Source organism: Chanos chanos, chromosome 1 (genome assembly GCF_902362185.1).
Source record: "Chanos chanos chromosome 1, fChaCha1.1, whole genome shotgun sequence".
NCBI lineage: Eukaryota > Metazoa > Chordata > Actinopteri > Gonorynchiformes > Chanidae > Chanos > Chanos chanos.
The window spans coordinates 22,166,783-22,192,210 of NC_044495.1; the positions used below are offsets into that span (position 1 = coordinate 22,166,783).

The 25,428-nt window shown below is 42.8% G+C and overlaps 2 protein-coding genes across 5 annotated transcripts in view; both read left to right on the forward strand.

Moving 5' to 3' along the window:
• The window catches only part of bltp3b (bridge-like lipid transfer protein family member 3B), a 31,108-nt gene extending 23,712 nt beyond the window's left edge, over nucleotides 1-7,396 (forward strand). The window contains exons 17-22 of the mRNA XM_030767974.1: nucleotides 486-643; nucleotides 1,053-1,203; nucleotides 3,386-3,642; nucleotides 3,896-4,004; nucleotides 4,192-4,352; nucleotides 4,821-7,396. Of these exons, the coding sequence (XP_030623834.1) occupies nucleotides 486-643; nucleotides 1,053-1,203; nucleotides 3,386-3,642; nucleotides 3,896-4,004; nucleotides 4,192-4,352; nucleotides 4,821-4,961 (977 nt within the window). The 3' untranslated portion in view covers nucleotides 4,962-7,396. The remainder of the gene's footprint in view (nucleotides 1-485; nucleotides 644-1,052; nucleotides 1,204-3,385; nucleotides 3,643-3,895; nucleotides 4,005-4,191; nucleotides 4,353-4,820) is intronic.
• Nucleotides 7,397-9,538: 2,142 nt separating this feature from the next.
• Nucleotides 9,539-25,428, forward strand: part of anks1b (ankyrin repeat and sterile alpha motif domain containing 1B) — a 146,786-nt gene continuing 130,896 nt past the window's right edge. For all 4 annotated transcript variants that reach the window (XM_030768089.1, XM_030768085.1, XM_030768097.1 and 1 more), the window contains exon 1: nucleotides 9,539-9,669. In XM_030768089.1, coding sequence (XP_030623949.1) covers nucleotides 9,539-9,669 — 131 coding nt within the window. The remainder of the gene's footprint in view (nucleotides 9,670-25,428) is intronic.

Below are 25,428 nucleotides of genomic sequence, written 5' to 3' on the forward strand. Positions count from 1 at the left end.
ACACACGCGCTCTTTCTTTTAGAGCCTTGAGCTTAGCCAGGTCAGCCACCAGATGGCACTGCTCTCTAATGTTTACAGGCAGAGGCATCTTTTGTTCAAAAGCTTGTTGTGTTCTGCTTTGTGTGCAAATTTCATTGTACAGAAGGCTTGAAAATGTAACCACAAGGTTACTGCAAATTTGGGAGAATTCCACTATGTTCTGTTATGCATATTACCTGTTTGAAAGTGTCACAGCTGAACATGATTGACATTTATTCCCTCAGAGCCTTTTTTTTAATGTGATCTGAAGTAGAACATTATAATAGTTCTTCTAAATCAGAACTATTGAAGCCAGTTCAAAGCTAAATATTGTGAACATTGAAGGAAACTTCACATTTTCTCTCAAGTGTTGCGCTTTTAGACATAGATCAATTACAGCTGCCTTTCTAACATGTGTTACTTTGGGGTGTGTGTGTGTGTGTGTTCGTGTGCATGCACGTGTGCAGATGACGTTTCCATCTCGGGTTTTAAAGAGGCCTTGAGTGAGCAGAATGCAGTAGAGAGTGCCAGTGAGGTGCAGGGTCGTGTGCCCGCTGATGAGGCTGCCTCTCCTGATGCCGTCAGTGCTGCGTCTCAGAGCATCGACGAGCCTACCAAAGACATGGTACTCCAACCTCTCAAATGTCTCTATCCCTCTCTCCTCCCTGCCCATCGCCCTTCTCTCTCTCGCTCTCTCTCTCCTCACCTGCTTTCTCTTTTCCACTGTTTCCACTTTGATTTCCCTCTTTCTCCTATTCCGGAAAATATAACTGTTCACGTATGACTCAAGTATCTTGCTTTCACCCTCTTTTCCTCTTCTTATTCATTTATTCTTACTCCTTTATTCTCTTACTCCTTTATACCTCCTCTCACTATTTCCCTCACACTTCTTCCCAGACCTGTTTGCCCCACTCCCCTCATCCTCCTCACATTAAATAGCATTAAAACACTTCCTCACATGCTTTGTCTGTCACAGCTGTTGGGTGAACTGTGAACTCTGGTGTGAGACTCTCTCTGTCTTTTCATGTGTGCAGGTGTCAGTCCTGGTTCTGAAGGTCCATTCTGTGTGTGCCTCCGTGGATGTTAAGGGAGAGGACACTGCCGTGGCTTTGGAGGTTGGTCAGCTGCGACCCACCCAGCTGGGGAACGTCAGCCTGCGGCAGTATCTTAGTAACCGTAGCCTTGGTAAGACCCTCAGCCCCCTCTCGTACCATACGACATGATATTTGTGTTTTTCAACTGGTGTGTGGATCAGCGTCACTGCAGTAACCCTCACTGGCACATCTCCTCTGAAAACTGTATGTCCCTGTAGGTTTTGTGCGCACAACACCAGAAAGCACTGCTCAGGGCAGTGAAGGTATGTGTGTGTGTGCTTTGAGGAGATTTGCTGTTTGTCAGATGTAAATGTGTGTGTTGGAGTTTGATGTGTATGCATGTGTTTGAATTTGTGAGTGTTTGTGCATTTATGCTGTAATTGTTTGAGAGTATCTTAGTATTTTGGCCTGGTAGCACCTAAGGACTCAACATGAACAGATAGCACAGTGTCAATTATTTAATGTGTAGTCAGGCAGACTGACTGAATGATGAACACACAGGGGACAGTACATTACAGATTGATAAAGAATACAGTATTTCACAAGGCTAGATCACATGATTCATAGCTCTGTTTCAAACGACATTTAATTATACCTGTTTTAAACAGCTCATATTGCTGACTGCTGAGTGTGTTTGAGTTTGATGAGTTAAAACTAAACCGTCTAGCACTACTTCACGCCTGCGTGAGTCTTGCAAGCTTGAGTTATTGCCCTTGTACTGCTTCTGCAAGGTTTACTTTGGTACATTGACATTAATGGAGCATTTGGCCCTATTACCAGCCACATTAAACCAAGCACAATCAATCTCTCTTTCTCTCTTTTCCCTCTCACCTCTCCTCCTTTCTCTCTCTCTCTCTCTCTCTCTCTCTCGTTTCATTCCTGTGACTTAGCTTTTACAGTTCACTGAGTCCAGTAATAATAGAAGTGCTGCTTCAGGAGCCCTTAAACTCTCTCTGCTGTTATATTCAGCCCCCTCCTCTTCCTCACAGACAACTAATCCCTCTGCTTTTACCCACCTCAGCCACTCATCACACTCATCACTCATTCCCCCTCTAGCCTTCCTTTAAACCCTCTCTTACTTACTGCTGTTGTTCCTTTAAACCCTCTCTTACTTACTGCTCTTGTTCTGTAGCTTTGTCTCTCTGCCTCTCTTTTCATTTCAGCTGTTTGGTCCTTTGTCAGCCTCCGTGTAGCTCTGGGAGTGTATTGCTGCTGGAGCAGACTTGTCTGCAGGGTGGTTGCGGTTGTATTTTGAGCTCAGAAACATGCAGCCTCCCTTGCTGTGCTGGAGGGTAATCAAACGGCATATTCAATCCGAGATAAGGGATGGCTGTACCTGAACTGTCCTCAGGGACTGAGAAAAGCACTGATAGTCTGTGGTTTTAAAAAAATGTGTTTTTGGATGGTAGACATTCTGTTCCCTCCTCTTTATGGAGTTAAATAGCTCTCTTTTTCCTCAGTTGTTTGCTCCATTGCTCATTTGGGCTCTTTCTCTCCCCTTTCTCTCTCTCTCTTTCTCTCTCTCTCTCTCTCTCTCTCCTCCTGTCTCTCTCTCTCTCTCTCTCCCCTCCTGTCTCTTTCTCTCTGTCTTGTTCTTTGGCCCATGCTGTGTCTCTTTCTATGTGCCACTTGCTCTCTCTCTCCAAGTCTGTCTCTGGCCAGTCCTCTACAGGGAGCACTTTTACATAGTCTGAGATGAGAGCAGTGTTTTGGGCATATAGTATGTACTCTGTGTTTGTGATTTTGGGATGACATGTTAGAGATGGGATTTTGAATGGAGAATATGTTCAGTGTGCACTACAATAAGTTTCAGGTGATGCAGGCTCCACCTGAAAAGAAACCTTTAAAGTCCTTTTTAAAGGACATGAAAAGTGCATCTGTGTCTATCTGTATGTGCATGTTGGAGTGGATTTGTGTAATACAGTATCTTGGGAGGAGGAACAGAGGTGCTAGCTTGTTTTAGAGTAGAGGCAAGTGTAGCTGATGAATGAGCGGTTCTGTTTGCATAACATGTGCATGCTTTTACACTAAGACACTAAGACAGGGGGTACTGGCAACAGAGTGAGTGTTCCATTAGGTTGCACTGTGTGCTGCTGTGAGTTTGATATTATTAATTATGTTCATTAAACCACCCTTTACTTGTAATTGTGCATGTTCAGGCATGATTTCTTTCTTTCTGTCTTTCTTTTATTCTATATCTGTACCCAGCATTATTGGCATGGTAATCCTCTGCGTGTATCTTTTCTCTCTCTCTCTCTTTGTGTGTGTACCAGGTTCTGGTGTCGCGCTGTGTTCTGGTAGCGAGAAGTCCTGTGCGGAGGTTCAGGTTCGGTTAGAGAGCGGACCGGGTGCAGCGGCTCACTCTCCTTTGGCTGAACACAACGGCTTCCTGCAGTGCCACCTGCAGAGTTTCAGTGCTGACTTTGCCATGGCATCACTCCAAAATCTGGCCCTCTTTCTGGAGGATGACTCCACTTCCCAGGTCCTGCCTATGGAGATCAGAATCAAAGATACTCACATCAACCTGAAGGTACACATACATACTTACGTGTACACTCACCCGTACATACGCTTACACACACTTGCAATTGCAATGAGTGATATTCAGACAGAAATCTGAGAGACTCTTTCATCCAGCACTTCAGAAGTAAAGCAAGAGACCTTTCCTTAACTAAGCCTCCACTCTGGAATAAAATCTCTGGAGTGAGTGTGTGTGTGTGTGTGTGTGTGAGTGTGAGGATATCGTGGAAACTAACATCAGTGTCTCTCCTCTTTTGGTAAAGGACTCTGGTCCCAGAGACGGCTCATCAGACCCTGAGCCCACTCCCATGTCCCTGCACATAGACAGCCTGCTCATCCACCGCAGAGACGACGGCTCCTTCTCCGTAGGAGGTACCTCATCTCTCTCTGCCTCCACCTGCCTCTCTTTTCTTCCTCTCACATATCCTCCATTCCTCCTGTCCTTTACACACCCCCCACTTTCCAGTCTTGTTTTCACTCCTGTTTACATTTGGTTTTTTTCCTCGCAAGTTACATAAAATCTTCACTTAAATCTGACTCATTTTCTGCTACCTCACAGTGAAAGAGGCAGGAGAGGCTGCTCCCTCGAAGGCAGAGCCCTTGGCTGACAGCAGACTCAGCTCTGTCCCTGAGCTAGCTGTGAGTGGGAGCACTGAGCCAAAGGCCACTCAGACCACACCTCTGTCTCCCACCGGCTCCGCCCTGTCCCGTAGAGAACAGGTGTGTATATTAATGCGAAACATCTGCCCGCCAATGCTCTATTAGCACACAAAGACCTCAGATTAATCAAAGTGTATCTGTTCTTTAAGCAGCCGTCTTTAAATGTTGATATTATGTTCACGCTATTTTCACACTGTTATGAGTGGTTTGATGATGTGAGTAATCTTTATTCTTGAAGAAGCGTATCTAACACTTGCCAAACAATATTGATTCCTCCAGAAAACAAGTTGTGCAACAGTTTCAATCCTTAGACTACTCCTCTCTCTTCCTTTCTCTGTGCAATTTGTTTGCTTCTCAGTTAAATGCCTCAGTTAAATGTTTGCTGAAAGGTACTGAATGTCATGCTAGTAACTGAAACAGTGAAGAACAACTGTGTTTCTCTGAATAGAGCCTTAACAGAGACCTAATGAGGTATGTCAGCTGACTTTTAAATTTTGACCTTTCTTTTCTTCTCCTCTTCTCTCACAGCTGTTGTTGGAAGAGAACGAGTGTTTGAAACAGGAGCTTTCCAGAGCCAAGATGGCATTAGCTGAAGCCCAAATGGAGAAGGACTCACTTCTGCACCATGTGAAGACTTTAAAACTGACTACTGGGGGCAGCACTAGTTAACACCATGTGACATTACGACATGTGTTTGTGTGTGTGTATGTGTGTGCAGGCAGCGGTGCGCTTGGGCATGGGTTTGCGCTGTCCGGGCCTGTGACAGTACAAGGGTCAAAAGGCTTTTGAACCAGAGGTACCAACAGATGCTACCTTACTGCACCGGATCAGATGCCCAACTCCGAAGGAGGGCTCAGAGCCACGTGCAAAATCCCAGTATAAGAGACTTTCAGCAGACATATAAGTCACTGTTTTCTGGTCTCTGTTTGGTTTTCAAATGAACTCTTCTGTTTTTCATTTTGTCTTTTTTGGATTCTTTGCAGTTTGTAAATGGCAGTTCAGTCTCTCATTGTGAGAAGTTTTCATCATTTGATTTTTGTTGCCCCTGTTAAATTTAGGAGGGTGTGTCAAGGACTTAACACATACACACAAACGCACTCACACAAACACACCACACAGGAGCGCATTCTGCACTCATAACCTCAGTTCCAGAGCTTTGCTATGGGCTTGAGAGACAAATGGGGTTTGATTCTGAATGTCATATTGATGGAGGAATGTCTTAAAAAAGAGACAGTTTGCACTGCGCTGAATGGTATCATGTACTTAAGTACTTTGTGGAAACAAAGAAGTATTTAGCTCTTAAACAAATTGTACTTGTAAGTATGGGTGGTAATGCTGAATCAATACACAAGAATGTTTTGTACAGAGTTTTGAATGTGTGTATGTGTGTGTGCGCGCCTGTGTGTGTGTGTCTGTGAGTGTGTTCTCTGTAGTGCTTTTAACAGGCATTTTAATACACCAATGTACAAAAAATGTGAAATTATTTTCATAAATCATTTAACTTAATACATACACAATGGGAATTTCCATATGGCAACATTGCACTGGCTTAAATGCCAATTCTTAAAATGAACTTAGCTGGAGAGTGTGCTGTGAATGCTGCCTTTTGTCACTGTAAATATCATTCATGTTGAGTGACAGAGTGAACCACCAGTGGAAGACAAGAACGCTAGTTAAAGTCATATCTGTAAGGAGCACTACACACATTGTCATACATTGTTCATTCTCCACAATTCGCCACTGTGGGTCGCAATAGTCTGTATATGAACTCTCATAGACCCTGTGTTTATATCTGGAATGTTCTGCCATGACCTGAGGTCATGTCCCTGAATGCTGCTGCTGCGGTTTCATGCTTTGTGTCTCTGTATAAAAGCTTATGGGATTATGCAGTGCACGGAAGAACCCCAGTCAATCAGAGGCATTGTCAGTTACAGATCTAATAGATAAAATGTGTTTGTCTTATTGACATCCAAACAACACATGAAATGACTGCTTTTTTTCGGGAGTAGAATGAGTGTGGAGAACAGTAGTTTTGGGATTTACAGGGGAATATCTTTAATAAATTCAAACACATCTCCAAAATTAGCTTCATACATTGCCTGTCCACCAGACTGATTTCTTTGCTTGTGATAGACATCATATAGATGGTAGAGGCTTTTTGGGTTGTATGAGTGTTTACTTGAATGGTGTTATCCGGCACTGAATGAAGTGCGTTGGTTAATTTTTTATAATCTCCATTTCCATGGTAAAAAAAATCTGGAAAAAAACTCCTTCCTGGTGGTATCCTCACTTCTGAAACAGACACAAAAAGTGTAAGAACTGGTAGAATTCACAGTGATGAAACTGGCAAATCTGTAAGATCCAGGTTCTGCTCCTTATTAACTTTTATGTGAAATTATACCTTGTGCTAAAACAGTAACTTGAAAATTTCACTTTGGGAATAGGCTAGAATAAATGAGAGCCTTTAAAAGGACTTGTAAACAACATACAGAGATGAGTCCTGCCAACACATTTTTCACAAATGTCAAAGGTCTTATTTGCTTATAGTGACAGAGGTTGTTTCTATCTCATTGGGGAAAAAAACTCAGAATCTCTTTTGGTTTGTGTCCACCCCCTCCCCTCCGTTATGACCAAAGCTCCCTGTCCCCACATAAGCACAGAGCAGCCAACCGAAGTGCCTGTCACTGCACAACCCTCTTCTAACAACTCCACAGAACAAGTCTCTGCCCCAAATCCTCTAAAGTCCCACTCAGCACAATGAGTGAATGTGTTCCCCAGTGCTTGACCAATCAGGTAACAGGCTCCTGTCATGCACTGTGGCCTCTAACTGTCTGAAGGAGTGGCCACCTCACTGTCAAGACTTGAATTGGGAGAGTTTGGGGGGGGTAACACTTGATTGTATCTTATCTGTAAAATAAAATTTAAAAAAATGTAAAGGGGAGGTTTTGTTCCTCCTGCTGTAGATCCACCCCTTTGTAGATGTAGCCTGTCCTCCATCTCATTGAGCTTGACCCCTTGTTTCATGAGATCCATTCCCATAGAACCTTTGGAGGATATAACAAGAAAAAAAATTAACAAGCAAAGTTGTAATATGTAAAAACTTGTCTGTTAAAGCTGCTGACATTATTAAATTAAGTAATAAAACATTCTTAAATGTGGTGTTCTTGTTTTTATTGAAATATACTTTTCCAGCCTCTGCATTGATGGGAATTATGAGGCATGAGTGCCAGACTATTAGTCAGATGACTAAACATTGTATGGAAATACATACATTGGTGGTAATTGGTTCCTTGAAAATAACTGGTTCTGTGTCAATTTCTGCAGGCTTCAGAAACTCCCACTCCTCTTTTTATAAATGTGCAGAGTATCTGTTCTTCCCCCTGTAGGGGGAAACAGGTAGTACATTTCTTTATTATATAGTGCCTGATATTGGAGCCTGGGCTGTCTATAGACTTGATCAGTGGCATATCCTCAACCAGCAGGGCGTAAACACATTAGTAGGCATTGCCACACCACAATTGCCAGAGGTCACATTAACCTGACCCAAACTTAAAAATATGATGTGGTAATGTCTGCTAATGTATTCACACTGAGGTGATTAGGTTATGCTCCTTCAGTCTGGAAAGACTCTTAATTGTCCTGCTGAGGGTAGCAGTCTTGTGAATTTTTCACAGTAAGTAGTGCTCTCAGATGAGTAACCCGTGGTGTAAGGCACTTTAAAGGCCATCCTCTCCTGTTTTTTTTCCCCCTGCAAACATCCCTCTTCTTTCACTCACTGCATTTTTCTGCCATGACTTGCAAGATATGAACGCTCCTGAACTAGGAGCAGCACATTGTCTAGTGTTTGCCTTTCTTGAGCACAGCTGTAGTTATCTGGGAGGGTTGTAGTTAGTGTGAGTGCTTCACATTCATTGGATTTATGTCCAGTGAAGGGAATGAATGTTCTTCTGTCTCTCATCAGTAGAGAGGGTGATGTAGAACTGTTAGTGAAGAAGTCCTTGTCTTTATGTGTGTGCTGTGTAGGCTATGTTGAATACTGGTGAGCAAGAGAGAAATAGAGTTCTGAAATAGATTTGGCTCATAAGATTAAGGTTTCTCCTCTGGCGAAAGCTCAGTGACTATGTCCAACACCCGGTGGGCTTGCAGCTGTCTCTCTCTCTTTCTCTCTCTTACTCAGTGTCTTTCCAATGCTCTCATTACCCCGTTTACCACACATACAAGCCTTCCTTCTTTGTCAGTGGAGTTTCCTCACAGAACAGCACCAAAGAAAGGTGCAAATGCGAGGCAACAGTTCTTCAAATTTTTATTGGCTTGCAAACAGATATTATATCAATGTTCGTCACATGTATGAATAAGAATGGAGTTGATTCTATGAGTGTGCTTTCTTAATTTTGGTTTGCTTAAGAAATTAGATCAACATGGCCGCCTGAAACATAACAATCACAGTGGACAGTGTTTGCAAATAGTAAAAATACAAAAAATACTGTACAAAAGGGAATCCAATGAACACTGTGATTTTATGCCATGACTGTGAAATAAAAACACCATGTTATCTGATCAGTATATCGACATAATAATTTACTAATTATTTGTGATTTGGTAAATGAAACAGACAAAATTTACATTTGTTTGTAAATGCAACAAAGACACGGTCTCCTATTTAATCTTCGCTGTCCCTTACTTCCACGCCCAAGCCGTTGTCTTCTTCCGTGCCACAGACTGATGCCCTTATACACAGTCGCGTGGGGAGAGGAACTCGGATGCTGGAACGGTTCTTTTCTCAGGCGCTACAACGGGACACATGGAGTAGAGAAGGACGTGTATACAATGTGTTAAAGCGCGTGAGCACGAAATTGGAGAGAAAGGAGGAACAAACTGCTGGTGACAGTTCGGTAAAACACGGTTTCCAGGCAACCGGTCCATTTAAAGGGCTCGCTTGTCCGCTTGCTCCTTCTAGTCAGCCGCACCAGCACCGTGCTAAATCCGCTATTTACGGTACACCATTCCATCATTCCATTCCAGTATGGACTAGCGGGCTTCGCTACATCTGTGCACCGTTTTCGTCCATTCTGCTTTGCTCCAACACACCAGTGAGAGGCGGAGACAGACCGCGTTCGAGCAGCCCGGTTGTTGGCAACATGCTGTAGAAATCACAGGATGATTACAATCAAGTGAAGGGAAACCTCGTCGATTTTTCGCTCGTTATCAGGGTTTGGATTTGTCCGTGGTTTAAACTTTAGGTCGGGATGGGAAAGGAACAGGAACTATTGGAGGCGGCGCGGACGGGCAATGTGACACTGGTGGAGAAGCTATTAAGTGGCAAAAAAGGATTACTGGGCTCGAGCTCTGGATCCATACCTCTTCCCAATTTACTGAGGTATGTAAACAATACGTTTATTGTGTAAATGTCCTTTACGGTCCGGAATATTGAGAAACACTGTTTTTTTTTAAATAATAAACATGTTTTAATGACGACCCCCAAACTGCTGAACTGTTTGTGTCATGTATGAATATAGAAACGGCCAAATGCAGTTGCCTCTGTGTGCTATGCAATGTATTGCCGTACACACCCACTCGCGGCATTCCTGACCCACTGCGCCGTCTAAATGGAGGCTTGTGGACTCGGCATGAGGCGACCAGTATACGCTTGAAACATGATCAAAGTCATTGCCTGTCCGCCGATCTAGTAGAAGTTCAGGAACTGTATTGTCTTGCATCTTTGCCCGAAGTTTTAAGAATGGTGCTTTGAATCCCTAATGAAGCACTAGGTCGCCCCGCGATGTCAAGTCAGTGACTTGAATGCACAACAAATGCTTGAGGGAAATACTTCCAACATAATAGTCAGACAGTCACCAAACTATTCAAAGATTGATCGAAATAACAGCCACCACTCTCCACTTCTGAGGTTACACCACCCAGCCACAAACTGAATATTCAGACCACTTAGGTACGAGTTACTTAACTGTGCATCATCCAGGTACTCAGGATGCTGGAGTAATTTGCTAAACATTTGAACAGCGTTGCGTAACCATGCATAACCATCTTTCACAAAACATATTATCTAAAACTCTTTCCTCAGCTTTAAAAGCGGATTTTCGTTCCAACAGTGAGTAAAATTCATTCTTCTCATCTCAGTCCACTCCTATGTTGGTCGGTTTGAGTGAGGTGATTAGTTTGATCAAAGCCGCGGTGGAGCGACCGGGTAGGCGCCTCAGCTAGCTCTGTTGCGTTACCTTTTTTTTAAGTGGAGAATACGGCCTCATCCAGTACGAAATATGACAGCTGTAGTCTGCAGAGGAGAAAGACGATGTGCACTTCAGGAGGCGAGCCAGTCATGGGGGGAGGGGTGCTTGGGAACGATATGCCTGCTTGCTTCCCCGCTTATGTGTATGAGGGAGAGAGAGCGGAGCCAGTTTGGATGGAGTAGGGAAGAAGGAATAATCTACTTCATGTTCATAACATTTTGTGCGGCTGAATTTACAGTGCCTTCCACTGTGCACGTGTGAACAAAAGAGGGAGTCTCCTTGTTATTTCCAGGCCATGTGCTGCAGCACATAATCTAACCAGCTCTTGGCTCTGATAAATGTGATGCCTGGCAGTATTGTGTGGTTTTTGGTGATGGTCTCTGTTGTCTGCTGATACAGTACTTGAGTGAGGTAGTGCTTGGCACAGAGTGTGGTTTCCTCATTATTTGCTCTTTTTGGATCAGAGAACTGGCCCAAAAGGACCCTACAGTGGGTGGTGTGTATTAGTCCATCTGGACAAAGGCCTGGAGTTTGCTGGGTTCTAATAGAGACAGTGGGATAAGATGGAGAGATTAAGAGCTAACTGCCTGAGGAAAAACTTCTCTCACTGACTTAACATGCTCTCTAGGTGTGAAGGAGTCATTTTACAGGCCAAAGGTCATGAACTTTGGGAATGTGAAAAGCATGAGGTTATGAAGATTTCCCACCTTTAGGCCACTGACACACACACACACCGGGCATACACACCACAGCTGTGAGCCTAGCATGCACACATTTACATACAGTACTGCATCATACTGTGTTTATGTGCAGCTCTAAACAGCCTCACACAACCTACCCCCAACAGTGCTTGCAGACAGGAATATCTTCAACTTTCACTCATAGGCCTCTTCTCACCCCCAGTGCAACTCGTCCAACCACACACAAACACACACAATCTCAAAATGGAGACATCTCTGTGCGACTGGTGCTGTGTGTATAAGCTGTAATATTGATGCTTTGTGTCCCCATATCCATATAATGGCTCATATATCATTCATGAGACACAAAGATAGCACAGACATGATCATATAGCATATAGGGTAGATGTCGTCTGCCTTTCTCTGTGACTTGATTTTCTACTGCATCCCATTTTTTTTAAACACAGATGAGCTTTTTACTTCTACACTTTCTGCTTAGAAATCTAAATGAAAACTGCACCTAGACAGTGACATGCAGTTTTAGTTTTGCTGCAATACGTCTGGCTGACACTGTAGTAGTGAGGAAGAAAGGAATGTTTTAGGATTAGTCTGTTATCTGATTGGCCGGTGCACATGTCAGTCATTTTGATACTGTAGAGTTGACTGTATGCTGTAGATATGCTGTGGACTGTTAACCCTGCAGATGTAGCCTAATTTTATTTCAGGACATGAGTGGACTCTGTTGAAACTTGACCAAGTGCTTTAACTTCTGTTGTGATTTTATGATGTAAACTTGTGGTCTCCGATAAACTTATTTGTAACCTGTAAGGATTCAGAACAGCTCATATTAACTGCAATGGTCAGTGGTTTCTTGAGCTGTCTGAGTCATATGTATCTACTCACACACCCATGATTTACCATTGATCTGTGTTCAGAGGAGGGCTTACTTTGTAATAAGTCATATAAATAAACAGAAGTGGGGTACATTACTGCTTTACACACACACACACTCACACACACACACACACACACACACATACACACACACACTGTTTTAATTGGCACTGACATGCAGACTGACTTCTTCATGTATATTTTCTGCTCTACTGTTTGTGTTGGACAGTGGTCTTCCCTCACACTTCTTTCTTTCTTTCTTTCTTTCTTTCTTTCTTTCTTTCTTTCTTTCTTTCTTTCTTTCTTCCTAAATATCTCCTTAAATTTCTTTCTTTCTAAATGTCTTCCTAAATTTCTAACGTTCTAAATTTCTTTCTTTCTGAATGTCTTTCTGTCCCCATTGCCAGATTGTTCCATTTGTGATTGTGTGTGTGTGTTTTTGTGTCCATGTACATTTATCAATACAGTACTGGTTTGGGGGGAAAAAAATGTTTAGCATTTGAAAGCCCTCTGATTTTTTTCAGTTCAAATCCTTCTCCAAGATTCTTCTCAGTTTTTTTCAAAAGCAAACATATGAAACTGTTATTCTTCCATTCTTTCACAAGCACATGAGCACACAGACACACAAATAAACTACTAACCTATGCTTCAGTGCCTTAACTCTCCAGTTGCCCTCACAGACAGACCATGACACTTTGTAAAACATGGCTCGACAGTGAGCCTCTGGTGTGGAGAGCAGGACACTCTACTCTTTTCCTGACATAGGGGAGAAGTCCATTCATCATGAGGCAGAATGTAAAAAGGGGTTGGGGAGGAAGAAGTGAAAGTTAGGGTCAAAAATGACTGTTGAAAAATTTAATTAACATTTTGCATGTTTGTGTTTGTGAGGTACATTTTTAAGGGGGTTATATATGTCTATTACTTTGTCCTTGTGCACATACAAATCAAAATGTTATTTGTATTCTTAAAAAAAGTAAACAACAACTACACATACGCACACACCATATCAAGGCAGCATAGCACCATTATTCAGTGCTTGACCTTAATGTGAGTCTGGCAGCAAGATTTTTAAGTAGCAACTCTCCTAGCTTGACTAGGGTAACGATTCCACAGTGTCTCTCTCTATCTGTTTCCCTCTCTCACGTGCTTTCAAACACTCTCTCTCTTCCTAATTTCCTCCCCATCTGTCCGTTTTCTTCAGTTTTGTGACAGCTACCTCAGTGCCAGTAGATGTCCCTGTTTTGGGATCTGTTGAATGAACACAACAGGCCTGAACCTGCGGTTTAGTCTGCAAGTCAAACAAAGACAAGTGAATACCAACCAAATCCTGAACAGTACAATTTACAAATGCCCAATTAGGTTAGCTTGAATTTTCTCACCCCCTAATAATAAGACGAGCTATACGACTGTTCTGACTTGTAGTTCATCTTTTTACATGAGCACGTAGCTGATGAGCAATGTCTAGTCTTTTTTCTGTGATAATTAGTATGACCACGGCAGTAAGAACATCTCTGTAGCTTTTTGTCCTGGTTTGCCTGAACTCAGTGTTTGGGGGAGTCATGTTGAAATGGTAGTGTAGCTTTAAAAGAGACCAGAGTTGGAACTCTGAATGTCCCATGAGAAAACTCTTCTCTTCTCCTGTCTGCCTAACAGACAGTCCAGTTCACCCGCTCCAAGGCTCCACGATGGTGATGATCAATCTGTTTCCATCTCTTTCTCTCTCTTTATCTGCCTTGCTGCTTCTTCTGTCTCTTCTCTGTGTCAGTTTCATTCTCTCTATCTTTCCTTATTTCTTTTCAGTCTGTCTCTCTCGCCATCTCTGTTGAAATTCTTTGTTCTCTCTCTCTCTCTCTCTCTCTCCCTCTTTCTCTGTCTGTCTGTCTGTCTGACTCTCTTGTTTTCTGTTTGTCCCTGTGTGTCTTATCCTGTCTGACTCTGCTGAAGGAGTGTGGGGATCTGTGTTGCTAGGTCATCAATGGTGAAATGAACTCTTTCTTTCTCCTTTTCCTTTCTTTTTCTTTCCCTCTCCACTGAGGCTACCCAAATCAAATGCCTAGAATCTGTTTACAGTCCCATTGCTCTGGACAGGGGGAGAGCAGGAGGGAGAAAAACACAACCCTAATCCCCTCTTTCTCTCTCTCTCTCTCTCTTCCTTTCTCTCACTCTCTCTCCTTCTCTCTCTCTCTCTCTCTCTCTCTCTCTGTGTTTCCGTCTTTTTTCCTGTGTCTCTCTGACCTTGCTTCTTAAACTACACACACATAAAGGTGAAGCTTAAGTAAGTTTTAATTCCCATTGCTAATGTGGTCCTGGCAAAAACGTCACATCTTGGCTAACATTTGCATATTTCTGACTCTACTCCTGCACATTCGGCTATTATATTGACAGTCACGTCATCAGGCAATCAAGAATGTACAGTATGTTCAACACTCATGATGACAAACAGAGCCTGGGAATTTCTCAACCCCCAATGGAAATCTACTCTGAGTTGTGCTAATAGTGTCTTTTAGAGGCTGGTTTTCTCGGACTGAGGCAGGACTTATGGAGGGCTTAGAGAATGTGGCCGTTGACATACTAAGCTGTGAGAAGGTGACCTGGACATAACAGGAAGTGCTTGAGACATTCCATTGTAGTGTGCTTGTTTAGGATTACCAACTACAGACGCCGGTGCTCTGATGCAGTCAGAGTTGTCATAGGGTGGGCTCTTTTGAAGACCTCTGTACTCTTTCTGTACTGTAAAAGTGTAGAGTTTGGTGTGCTTGAGCCATGCTCTGTGTGTGTGTGCGTGTGTGTGTGTGTGTGTGTGTGTGTGTGTGTGTGTGAGAGAGAGAGAGAGAGAGAGAGAGAGATAAGAGACCAGCCGGCAGTGTCCTGTGCTAGTGTGGTATTCCGACAGATGTTCCATTGTTTGGGTTGTCCTTGTCTGGTACTCACTCCTTGCTGTCTAGACGCAAATGCATCAGCAAAAATACAATGGCACACAATGAAGTTAAATGTTAAATATTAAATATGACATAAAGGTAAGCATTCTACTAGTACTTTCTCTAGTAACTGATGTAACATTAGCTCATATTAATGTTTGTGTTGTGTTAGCTTTTCAAGGGACACCCAGTCACGTCATGATAACATTTACTGTTAGTATTCGCTAATCTCTTCAGTATTATGGTTCAGTTACTGGAAATAAACAACATATCTTTTCAACTCCTATCCCCAAATATGATCCTTTCTACACACAGTCAAGCTCACTCCTTCCCTCTGCACCAGCCTCTTTACATGCTTCACTCACCACTGTGCTCTGAGGAGTCTGATGCCTTTGTAGGTGCTATCAAATGTAAGCATGTATGTGTTTATTAAAGGAGCTCTGTAAATATTTTTATAAAGCTGTGGGTAAGAGTTTGTTTATGCCTCAGAAACAGAAAATCTCTCCTCACCTCATTCTTTCTGGTCTCTCATTCTCTCTGTACTCTGTATGTTTAAAAAGAGGCATGGGATGAGAGAGAGACTACTTACACAGAGTGTGTGGTGTATGAGAGAGAGAGAGACTACTTACACAGAGTGTGTGGTGTATGAGAGAGAGAGAGACTACTTACACAGAGTGTGTGGTGTATGAGAGAGAGAGAGACTACTTACACAGAGTGTGTGGTGTATGAGAGAGAGAGAGAGAGACTACTTACACAGAGTATGTGGTGTATGAGAGAGAGAGAGAGAGAGAGACTACTTACACAGAGTGTGTGGTGTATGACAGAGAGAGAGAGACTACTTACACAGAGTGTGTGGTGTATGAGAGAGAGAGAGACTACTTACACAGAGTGTGTGGTGTATGAGAGAGAGAGAGAGACTACTTACACAGAGTGTGTGGTGTATGAGAGAGAGAGAGACTACTTACACAGAGTGTGTGGTGTATGAGAGAGAGACTACTTACACAGAGTGTGTGGTGTATTTGAGAAAACCAGAGTGTGACAGAAGACGGGAAGTGCTGTTAGATCACTCCTGTATGGCCAGGAGGTGACCTCACCCCCAAGTCACTTAAGTCCAGACATACTTGCAGCCAATCACGCTCTCCCGTCATGAGCCTGCATCAGCTGGGAAGTGAGCCAGCGCAGTGTTGGTGTGAGGATGATGATCAGGACTGCTTTGTAGTGTGGTATTCTGGCTGAAATCTGTGTGCTGGCATTTAAATCCCCTTGATAAAGACCTGCTTTTTGTTTGTTTGTTTGATTGTTTGTTTATTTGCCTTGTTCTTGGCACTGCATGTATATATCTTTTTTTCTCCTTGTACTCCAAAGCATAGCCTGTTGAAAAATGTACATTCAATATAATATTTATTTCATAATAAATTCTCTTGTTTGTTTTGTTTGTTTGCTTGTTTATTTACTGAATACTGATCTGTGTCTGTGTGATCTTATTTCTTTGGTCGATCCACACACTTAAACACATCAAACCATTGCAAGAGAGTTTGACTCAACAGACATTGTGTGTGTCCTTTCTGATGGTTAGTTATGACTGTGTGTGTGTGTGTGTAAGTCTGTGTGTGGATGCCAATATGAACTGACATGAAAGACACACCAATAAAGAGTCCTACATCAGAGCCATTAGACGTTCCCATAGTTAAGGGCCTGATAAAGTGTGTATGGGAGTGTTTTGTGTAATTTGGAGGGAGAGATGGAGCAATGGCACAGCTCACCGCAAATGATGCTTGGTGCCAGTCACTGAGGAGAAAAGCCAGAAATCTGCTCAATCACTGTGTGCACTCATATGTCTGCTGCAGTGTGAGGCTGTGGGGTTTTGTTGTTCTGAGTACATGAAAAGAGTGAGTGTGTGAGCTGACGGAGTGGTTGCTGGCCATGTTTCATTTGGTTGAGTCTTGGCTGTGGTCTGACTTTCATGGCTTTATTTGGGCAGAGTTCTGGGCTGTGTTTTTTGTTTGTGTTTTGATGGTGTTTGCTGGAATATTTTGTTAGTAACATATTATTAAAAGCAGCAGATGGCATGTGTGAGAGAAGCTAGCTCTTTTTAGTCTCTCTAAGCCATTTGTATATAACTTTTTGTGGCTAATGCTAACCTCTACAAGATGCGTTAGACAACAATGCGTGCCCTTTGGAAGTATGTGTTCATATCCCTCAGTTATATACATTCACACACACACACACATGCACATGCACATTCTCTCTCTTAGACACACACACACACACACACACACATCTCTGTCTCTGTTTCTTTGTTTGTTTTTCTCTTTCTCTCTCCTACTCCCTCTCACACACACATACACACACACACTTTGAATTTCCTAGCTATATTATTTTCACTCAGCTAAGTCGAATACTTAGATGCTGTCTCCCAGGTGCAGTAACACTCTCTGTCTATTACACAGACATACTGAACCAAATTCTCCACCCCAGGTTGTATGTTGCTCTCTTAGGCCGTTGGACAGATATGGAGGGTAGGGCACTAATCACCCTACTCGCCTTAAATGAGTCCCTCTGTGCCCTGAATCAGCTGCCTCCCCCACTCACACTCTCTCTCTCTCTCTCTCTCTCTCTCTCTCTTTCTCTCTCTCTCTCCCTCTCTCTGTCTCTCACTCTCTCTCTCTCTCTGTCTCTGTCTCCCACACACTCTCTATCTCTGTGTCTGTCTCTATCTCTTTCTCTCTCTTTCTCCCTCTCTCTCTTACACACACACACACACACACACACAAACACACCCATGCAGTAAACAGAGTCTGTTTGTGTGTTCAGTTAATGCTGATATTTTGATAAAAGTGACTCTGTGTGTGTGTGTCTGTGAGTGGTGAGGGTGGATGGGATGATGTTGCTCTCCCCTTGGTAATTGATTTCCCATTTGTATGCTCCTTGTTGCTGTCTGAGATGGAGTGTAGGCAATAGAAACAGGAAGCGACTTGCCCTTAATGACAGTTCTTAATTGGCATTAATAAAAGTAGACCACAGTGCATGTCCTCATCTAATCTACTGAGTCTACAGCAGTGCATATACACACAAACTTGCAGATTCACAGTGAGTCAGCAACAAGAGAGAAACATTAATACTTGCTCACTCTTCCTACTTTAATTGTGTTTCTGGGTCATCAGTGATAAGTCTGTCTCTCATTCTTTCTCAACATAATTTAATCCAGTATTTGAATGGCATAATAAAACATTGCAAAGCAGAAGTAAAGATATGCAGTAGTGAGAGAAGTCACCTGTTACTGGAGAGAAACACACAGAGGAACAGAGAAGGCAGATGCTGTGTATGTATCTGCTTGTGTGTCTGTGTTCTGTCACTGAGTCTCAGATTTGGCATGCAGTAATGTCTCTCTCACCCCCCACCCGTCTCTCTCTCTCTCTCTCTCTCTCTCTCACACACACACAATCACACACACACACACACACACACACACACACACACAGACACACACACGCGCGTACACACACACACAAACACATCGCATACTGACAAACACACACACACACACACACACACACACACACAGATGCACAGGCACACACACCCGCACACACAAGCACAAGCACAAGCACACACACACACACACAAACACACACTGTTATTCAGTATGGACACAAACCCAATTTATCATATTACATCAGCTGTGCAGGTTAGTCTTTTGTTTTAAATCTATCCTTTTTCACGCTGCTCTGCATAAGGGGAATTGTGGTATGTGCTCCATATCTGTTCCAAAGCTTAATATAAGGAGAAAAATGACTCTTTTTCCAACCAAATCAAATATTCATAGTCCAGGGAGTGCTATGAAAAATGCAGTGCGTTTCATTTTTTGGAGTGTGCTTTTTTTATTGCCTATGAATTGTAAGAGCTCATATTTTGGAAGGTGATTAAATAGGTTAATGAATACTGAACAAGCCCTGAGAGTGCTGATCAATATCATGCCATCTATCATGTAAAGTGAGGGGCTCTGTTAGATGAGTTGGGTCTACTGTACTGCTCATGTTCTCTCACAGTGTACTCCCCCATTCAGCTACTGCCTCAGTGATGGGCTATCAGTGTAGAAAACACTAGAAAGAGAGGGAGACAGGGAGAAAGCGAGTGAAAACGGAAAGGACGAAGAAACAGGGGGAGAGGGAAAGGGGGAGAGAGAGGGAGAGAGGAAAAAAGAGAGAGAAAAGCAAGTGGAAACACAGAAAGGACAAAGAAACAGAGGAAGAGAGAGAGAGAGAGGGGAAAAAAGACCATCGAACAGCTGTTACCTCACTTTCTCATGTCAGTAATCCTCACTATTTCTTAAATTTTTCCATCAACCTGAATTATTCTCTCTCTGTCTCTCTCTCTCTCTCTCTCTTTCTCTCTGCTGAGTAAGCGTACCTTTGTGCTTTGATCCCTAAAATAGGGCACAGCTGGAAGTGTGTATGTGTTTTTGTCAGAGTGATGGAAGCACAGATGATTTGCCAGAGTGGACAGATTATTCCAGGACAGGATTACCATTTCCCAAATGCCATTCCTAGTGAAAAGGCCCAAGCTCCACTCCCATGATGAGACTTTGATTGATATGAGGTATGTCATATGTTCGGGTTAAGTCTGTCTGTGTTACTGTGGATTGATTGTGTTGCCCTGTATATGGTCGTGTTAACCTTGAGGACCAACCCCACGAAAAAACCCACAATAACAATAGCCTAAGCCCAGTGCTGCTTTGCCTCAGAAGAAATATGACAGCCTGTCATAGAGCTACAGCCTCACTCTCTCTAGAGAAATTCTAGTTTGAACAGAGGTGAAAGACCTCTCCTGAGGAGGTATTTGGGAAATGCTAGTTGTTTTTTTGGGGGGGGGGGGGGGGGGTTTTGGAGACTGTAGTTGTATGGTGGCAGTCAGTTTCTACTAGATGTGCAGACTGAAACAATGAATGTTGGAATACATTAACAATAGTTAGCCTATAAAAATAAAGCTATACGTAAGCTACCTTAGTGAGCTTTTGCTGTTTTCTCGAAAAAGTTATTATGAAAAGGTTTACATATATTAAAAGCATGAATTATTCCTTCTTGATACAACAACGGTGCTTGATGAAGATAATTTCTTGTATTGACAATTGAAAAGTGATACTTCACAGATGTAAATCTTCATAACATGTGCTGTAATGTGCCAAAATACTATTTTTAAAATAAAATTTAAAAATAAAAAAGCAGCTCTTTTCATTTGATAAACACAAGAGACTCACATACCCTCTGCCAGAGGATGCACTTGAAGGCTAAATCCAACCATCTCTGTCAAAGGTTGTGTTTTAATCTGGTAACATCTCAGTACGTCTGCTCCTCTTGTGTTCAGCAGACTGTAATCTGACTGGGATTCCACTGTTTTGCCCTTTAATGGAATTATCTTGCATCAGGGTCATGTGTTAGAGTGTGAAAGTGTAGCTTTTTTTGGCTTGTGTTGTATCAGAGTTTGTACAGTATGCTGTTATTCTGTCACTGTGAAAAATGAAGACGTAGCGTATGAGGAATAAACCAGAACAAAAGGCTCGGTATCCCTCACCCGTCTCATTTTCACTCACTTTCACTAAATGCATAAATAAACCAGAGTCTTTGTCTTTTGCTACTGCAGCCCGTAATCAGAGGCATCAGTAATTATACGCTTTGCTCTAATCACACACACCCGCGTGGAGCAGAGAACACCAGAGGGTACCACACGGAGGAAAAGATCTCTCTCTCTCTTTCTCACACAAATAAAGTCACTGAAATAAACACACACATATACACACACACAGATACAAAGTTAAATAACTTCAAACATCTTCAAAATATTTAATTTCGTGCATTTCCATATCCAGAAGTTAATACACTGTAACACACATATAATATACAGGAAAATGCACATTTAGAAACCACGATTAGTTTACCTGAAAGATCTGTATAGGTGATACAGGCAAGAGCAATATGTTCTGACATCACATTTAGACACACATCTATAAATACACTTCAGCAACAAACACACACACACACACACACATACACACACACACACATGCACACGCAAACACACATGCATGCACACACATACACAAAACCATCTCTCCAATCTGAGGCGCTAAGACTGCAGCAACACACACACACACGTCACAATTCCTCTCACAACCCCACACGATGGCTCCTATCTCTCTGGAGTTAGAGTGGCAAATGGGCGTGATCATTCACCATTTGCACACCTCCCCTGTCTCTTCTGTGTGGTTGATTAGGATATGTCTCACCTCCCCTGTCTCTTCTGTGTGGTTGATTAGGATATGTCTCACCTCCCCTGTCTCTTCTGTGTGGATGATTAGGATATGTCTCACCTCCCCTGTCTCTTCTGTGTGGTTGATTAGGATATGTCTCACCTCCCCTGTCTCTTCTGTGTGGATGATTAGGATATGTCTCACCTCCCCTGTCTCTTCTGTGTGGTTGATTAGGATATGTCTCACCTCCCCTGTCTCTTCTGTGTGGATGATTAGGATATGTCTCACCTCCCCTGTCTCTTCTGTGTGGTTGATTAGGATATGTCTCACCTCCCCTGTCTCTTCTGTGTGGATGATTAGGATATGTCTCACCTCCCCTGTCTCTTCTGTGTGGTTGATTAGGATATGTCTCACCTCCCCTGTCTCTTCTGTGTGGTTGATTAGGATATGTCTCACCTCCCCTGTCTCTTCTGTGTGGATGATTAGGATATGTCTCACCTGTCTGTCTCTTCTGTGTGGTTGATTAGGATATGTCTCACCTCCCCTGTCTCTTCTGAGTGGATGATTAGGATATGTCTCACCTCCCCTGTCTCTTCTGTGTGGATGATTAGGATATGTCTCACCTCCCCCTGTCTCATCTGTGTGGTTGATTAGGATATGTCTCACCTCCCCTGTCTCTTCTGAGTTGATTATTAGGATATGTCTCACCTGTCTGTCTCTTCTGAGTGGATGATTAGGATATGTCTCACCTATCTGTCTCTTCTGTGTGGATGATTAGGATATGTCTCACCTGTCTGTCTCTTCTGTGTGGATGATTAGGATATGTCTCACCTGTCTGTCTCTTCTGTGTGGATGATTAGGATATGTCTCACCTGTCTGTCTCTTCTGTGTGGATGATTAGGATATGTCTCACCTCCCCTGTCTCTTCTGTGTGGATGATTAGGATATGTCTCACCTGTCTGTCTCTTCTGTGTGGATGATTAGGATATGTCTCACCTCCCCTGTCTCTTCTGTGTGGATGATTAGGATATGTCTCACCTGTCTGTCTCTTCTGTGTGGTTAATTAAGATGTGTGCTGTGAAACCACCCATAAGTAAAGTAAAAAGATTAGTGTTCCGTCCTTAAATACTGATTTGTCACTCCACATATGGTCTCAGTTGTTACAGTGTCGAAGAGTGAGGCCTCTGACAGACAGATGGGTAAAGAGAATAAAAAGCAGACACAACTCAATTTGGTAACTTAGCAACTCAGGTCATGGGCACAGCCTAAGGGCTTATGGGGTTATGGTTGGCTGCTAAGAAAAAAGTCATTTCTGTGACTAAAGAGAGCTGTTGAAAAGGACACACATACACACACAAGCTTGAAATCTGAAGGTTTACGGTGTGGGCTGAGAGTGTACAAGATGAAGAAAGCGGGGTAAGAGAGGGAGGGTGAGAGAAAGGGAGAGGGGAAACCAATTATGCTCCCAATAACGGGATCGTATGGATTTCCTCTGGGCTTTTGGCCAGCCTCCCATCTCTGTCTCTCACTCTCCCTCTCTGTGTCTCTCTCCCATTCTCTCCCCCATCTATGTGACTGTGATGTAAGTATGACTAACAAGGGAGAATGAGGTATTGAAATATGTCGGCTGTGATGTGTGTGATGGGAACACGCGAGGACATTTTGTCAATACGTTAATGCCCTCTATCACATTGTGACGGAGAAGGGCCTGTGGGTGTGTTTGTGCTGAATTGCATGTTCACTCACAGACGGCCTGTCTGTCATACTGTGTGAACATAAATAAGGGTCAAAAGAGGCATGTGTGTGTCGGTGCCATGTACACTGCTTGACCACAGAAAATACAATGTCACCTGTGTCAACAGGTTTCAGTGACGGATTTTGAATCTGATTTATGTCCAAAGTAGCAAAGTCATTCATTTGACCCACATACATACACACACACACACACACATATACTGGTATGTGTTTATGATGGGAATTAGGCCAGCGAATGCAGTCCATTGATGCAGATTTCAAATCCGTCTAGTTCAAACCAGTGACCCTTATTAAGGCTTGCAGACAGAAGTACACAGCCAATTAGTCACACAAAACACATAGATGCTTTGTGTGTGTGTGTGTGTGTGTGTGTGTCTGTGTGTGTAAGTAGATTATAGGTCACTTGAAGATAACATGAAGGAGAAATGTTTTGAGAAATTCCGATGGGGATTCCTCTTGTTCAGACTTCACTCAGTAAAACTGAAGCTGACAAAACGTTAGCAAAGAGAAAAGGTGGTTCGTTAGGGAGGAGCTGAGGAGGGTTTGAGGAATGGGGAGAAGGGTAGTGGGACAGAGAGAAAACAGACAGGGTGGAGGAGAGGAGAGAGTGATGATTTACAGGGGCGGATCAGTACTGAGTGACTGTCTGTCTGCTGGCTGTCTCTGAGCTTTGGTAATTGGAGTGATGGTCCCTCATTGTCAGTTACTCATTTTTGCCTGGCCGACTGACAGACCATCACTGTCTGTCTCACACACACACACACACACACACACACAGACATCTCTGTCACACAGACAATCAGTGCTAATATTGATGGTGGGGCATTTGTATTTTCTCTAATCATTTGTGACACATTCCTCTAGAGGGGCGTGTGTGTGTGTGTGTGTGTGTGTGTGTGTGTGTATGTGTGTGTGTGTGTGTGTGTGTGTGTGTGCGCGTGCGCATGCATGCACACATCAGTGTTTATTTGTGGCTTGACAGTATATCTGTCTATCCTGTGTCACCCAGTCCTGCAGAGTGATGTTGAATGCTCTGAGTGTTATTTGACTTTGAGTTATTCCTCTGTAGCTTTGTTATGTGTACAGAGTTATCATACACACTTATGTAAAGTTACCAGAAACACTTATGTAAAGTTATCATTATCACTTATGAGTTATAATAAACACGTATGTAGAGTTATCACAAGCACTTATGTAGTTATCACAACCACTTATGTAGAGTTATAATGAACACTTATGTAGAGTTATCATAAACACTTTGTCTTAAAGGCTGATCATAAGTACATAAGAAAAGTAGGGCTATAAATGATAAGCCATGATGTAATTGAATGAGGCCAACACTTGACTTGACACCTCCTCTGCAGGGGTGACATGTCTCATTTTTGCTGTATCGCAAGATAAACATCATGACAGTTAATGTCATCAGTTCATCAGTCATCACTGTCTTATTACTGTTTTCCAATTGACATTATGGCAGGTCATGATTTAGGCTGATAACACAGCTTGTGGCAGTCAGCAGGTTTGTTAACTGGCTTGTCTTGCCAAGGCCAGTGTATTATGTGCATATGTCAGGTGTCGTGACCGGGGGTTATCAGGTAAGGTCATGGGTGTTAGTCACGTACTTGTGAAGAATATTTATCACAGTACATTATTATGAGTGTCATGAACCATGGCTCAACACACTGGCCTGGCTCCACTGTTGACTACTGTAAACTTATTATTTCTGTTCATGTTATCAAATATAGGCCTATAGTTTTTCCTCTACTCTTATCATCCTTGCTTAAGCCTCTCTCTCTCTCTCTCTCTCTCTCTCTCTCTCTCTCTCTCTCTGTCGTGTGTATGTGCGTACGTGTATGTGTGTATTTGTTTGTGGTCTTCTGAGACAGACTGAAGGTTAACTGGTGTTTCTCCCTGACTGGGATGGAATAGTAAAAATGCCTCGTAAAAAAGCATTGCAAATGGCATTTTAAAACACACACTTGACCCTGCTGCTCCCTGCTCAACTTCATCTGCACTTTATATTTTACCTCCATAAGCACTCTCAGCCCAAAGGACTTGCCCATGCCTTGATCCATAGTGTGTGTGTGTGTGTGTGTGTGCGTGTGTGCATGTGTACTTGTGATAATGTACATGCAAGATTTGTGACATTATATTTTCACCTGGATGTGAGTGTGTGTATGTGTGTGTGTGTGTGTGTGCGTGAGGGAGAGAGGGAGGGAGGGAGAGAGTGAAAGGCAGAGAGAGAGAACAAAGAAATGTATGTAGCTGATAAATAGCAATAAGTATCTTGTGTAACAGTCCATCTCTGGCTTCAGAGCTGTACAGAGATTCTCCAAAGTGTTAATTTGGCAGTTTGGCCTGTTAAACATGAGTCACAAAACTTCCTGTTGACTGTTG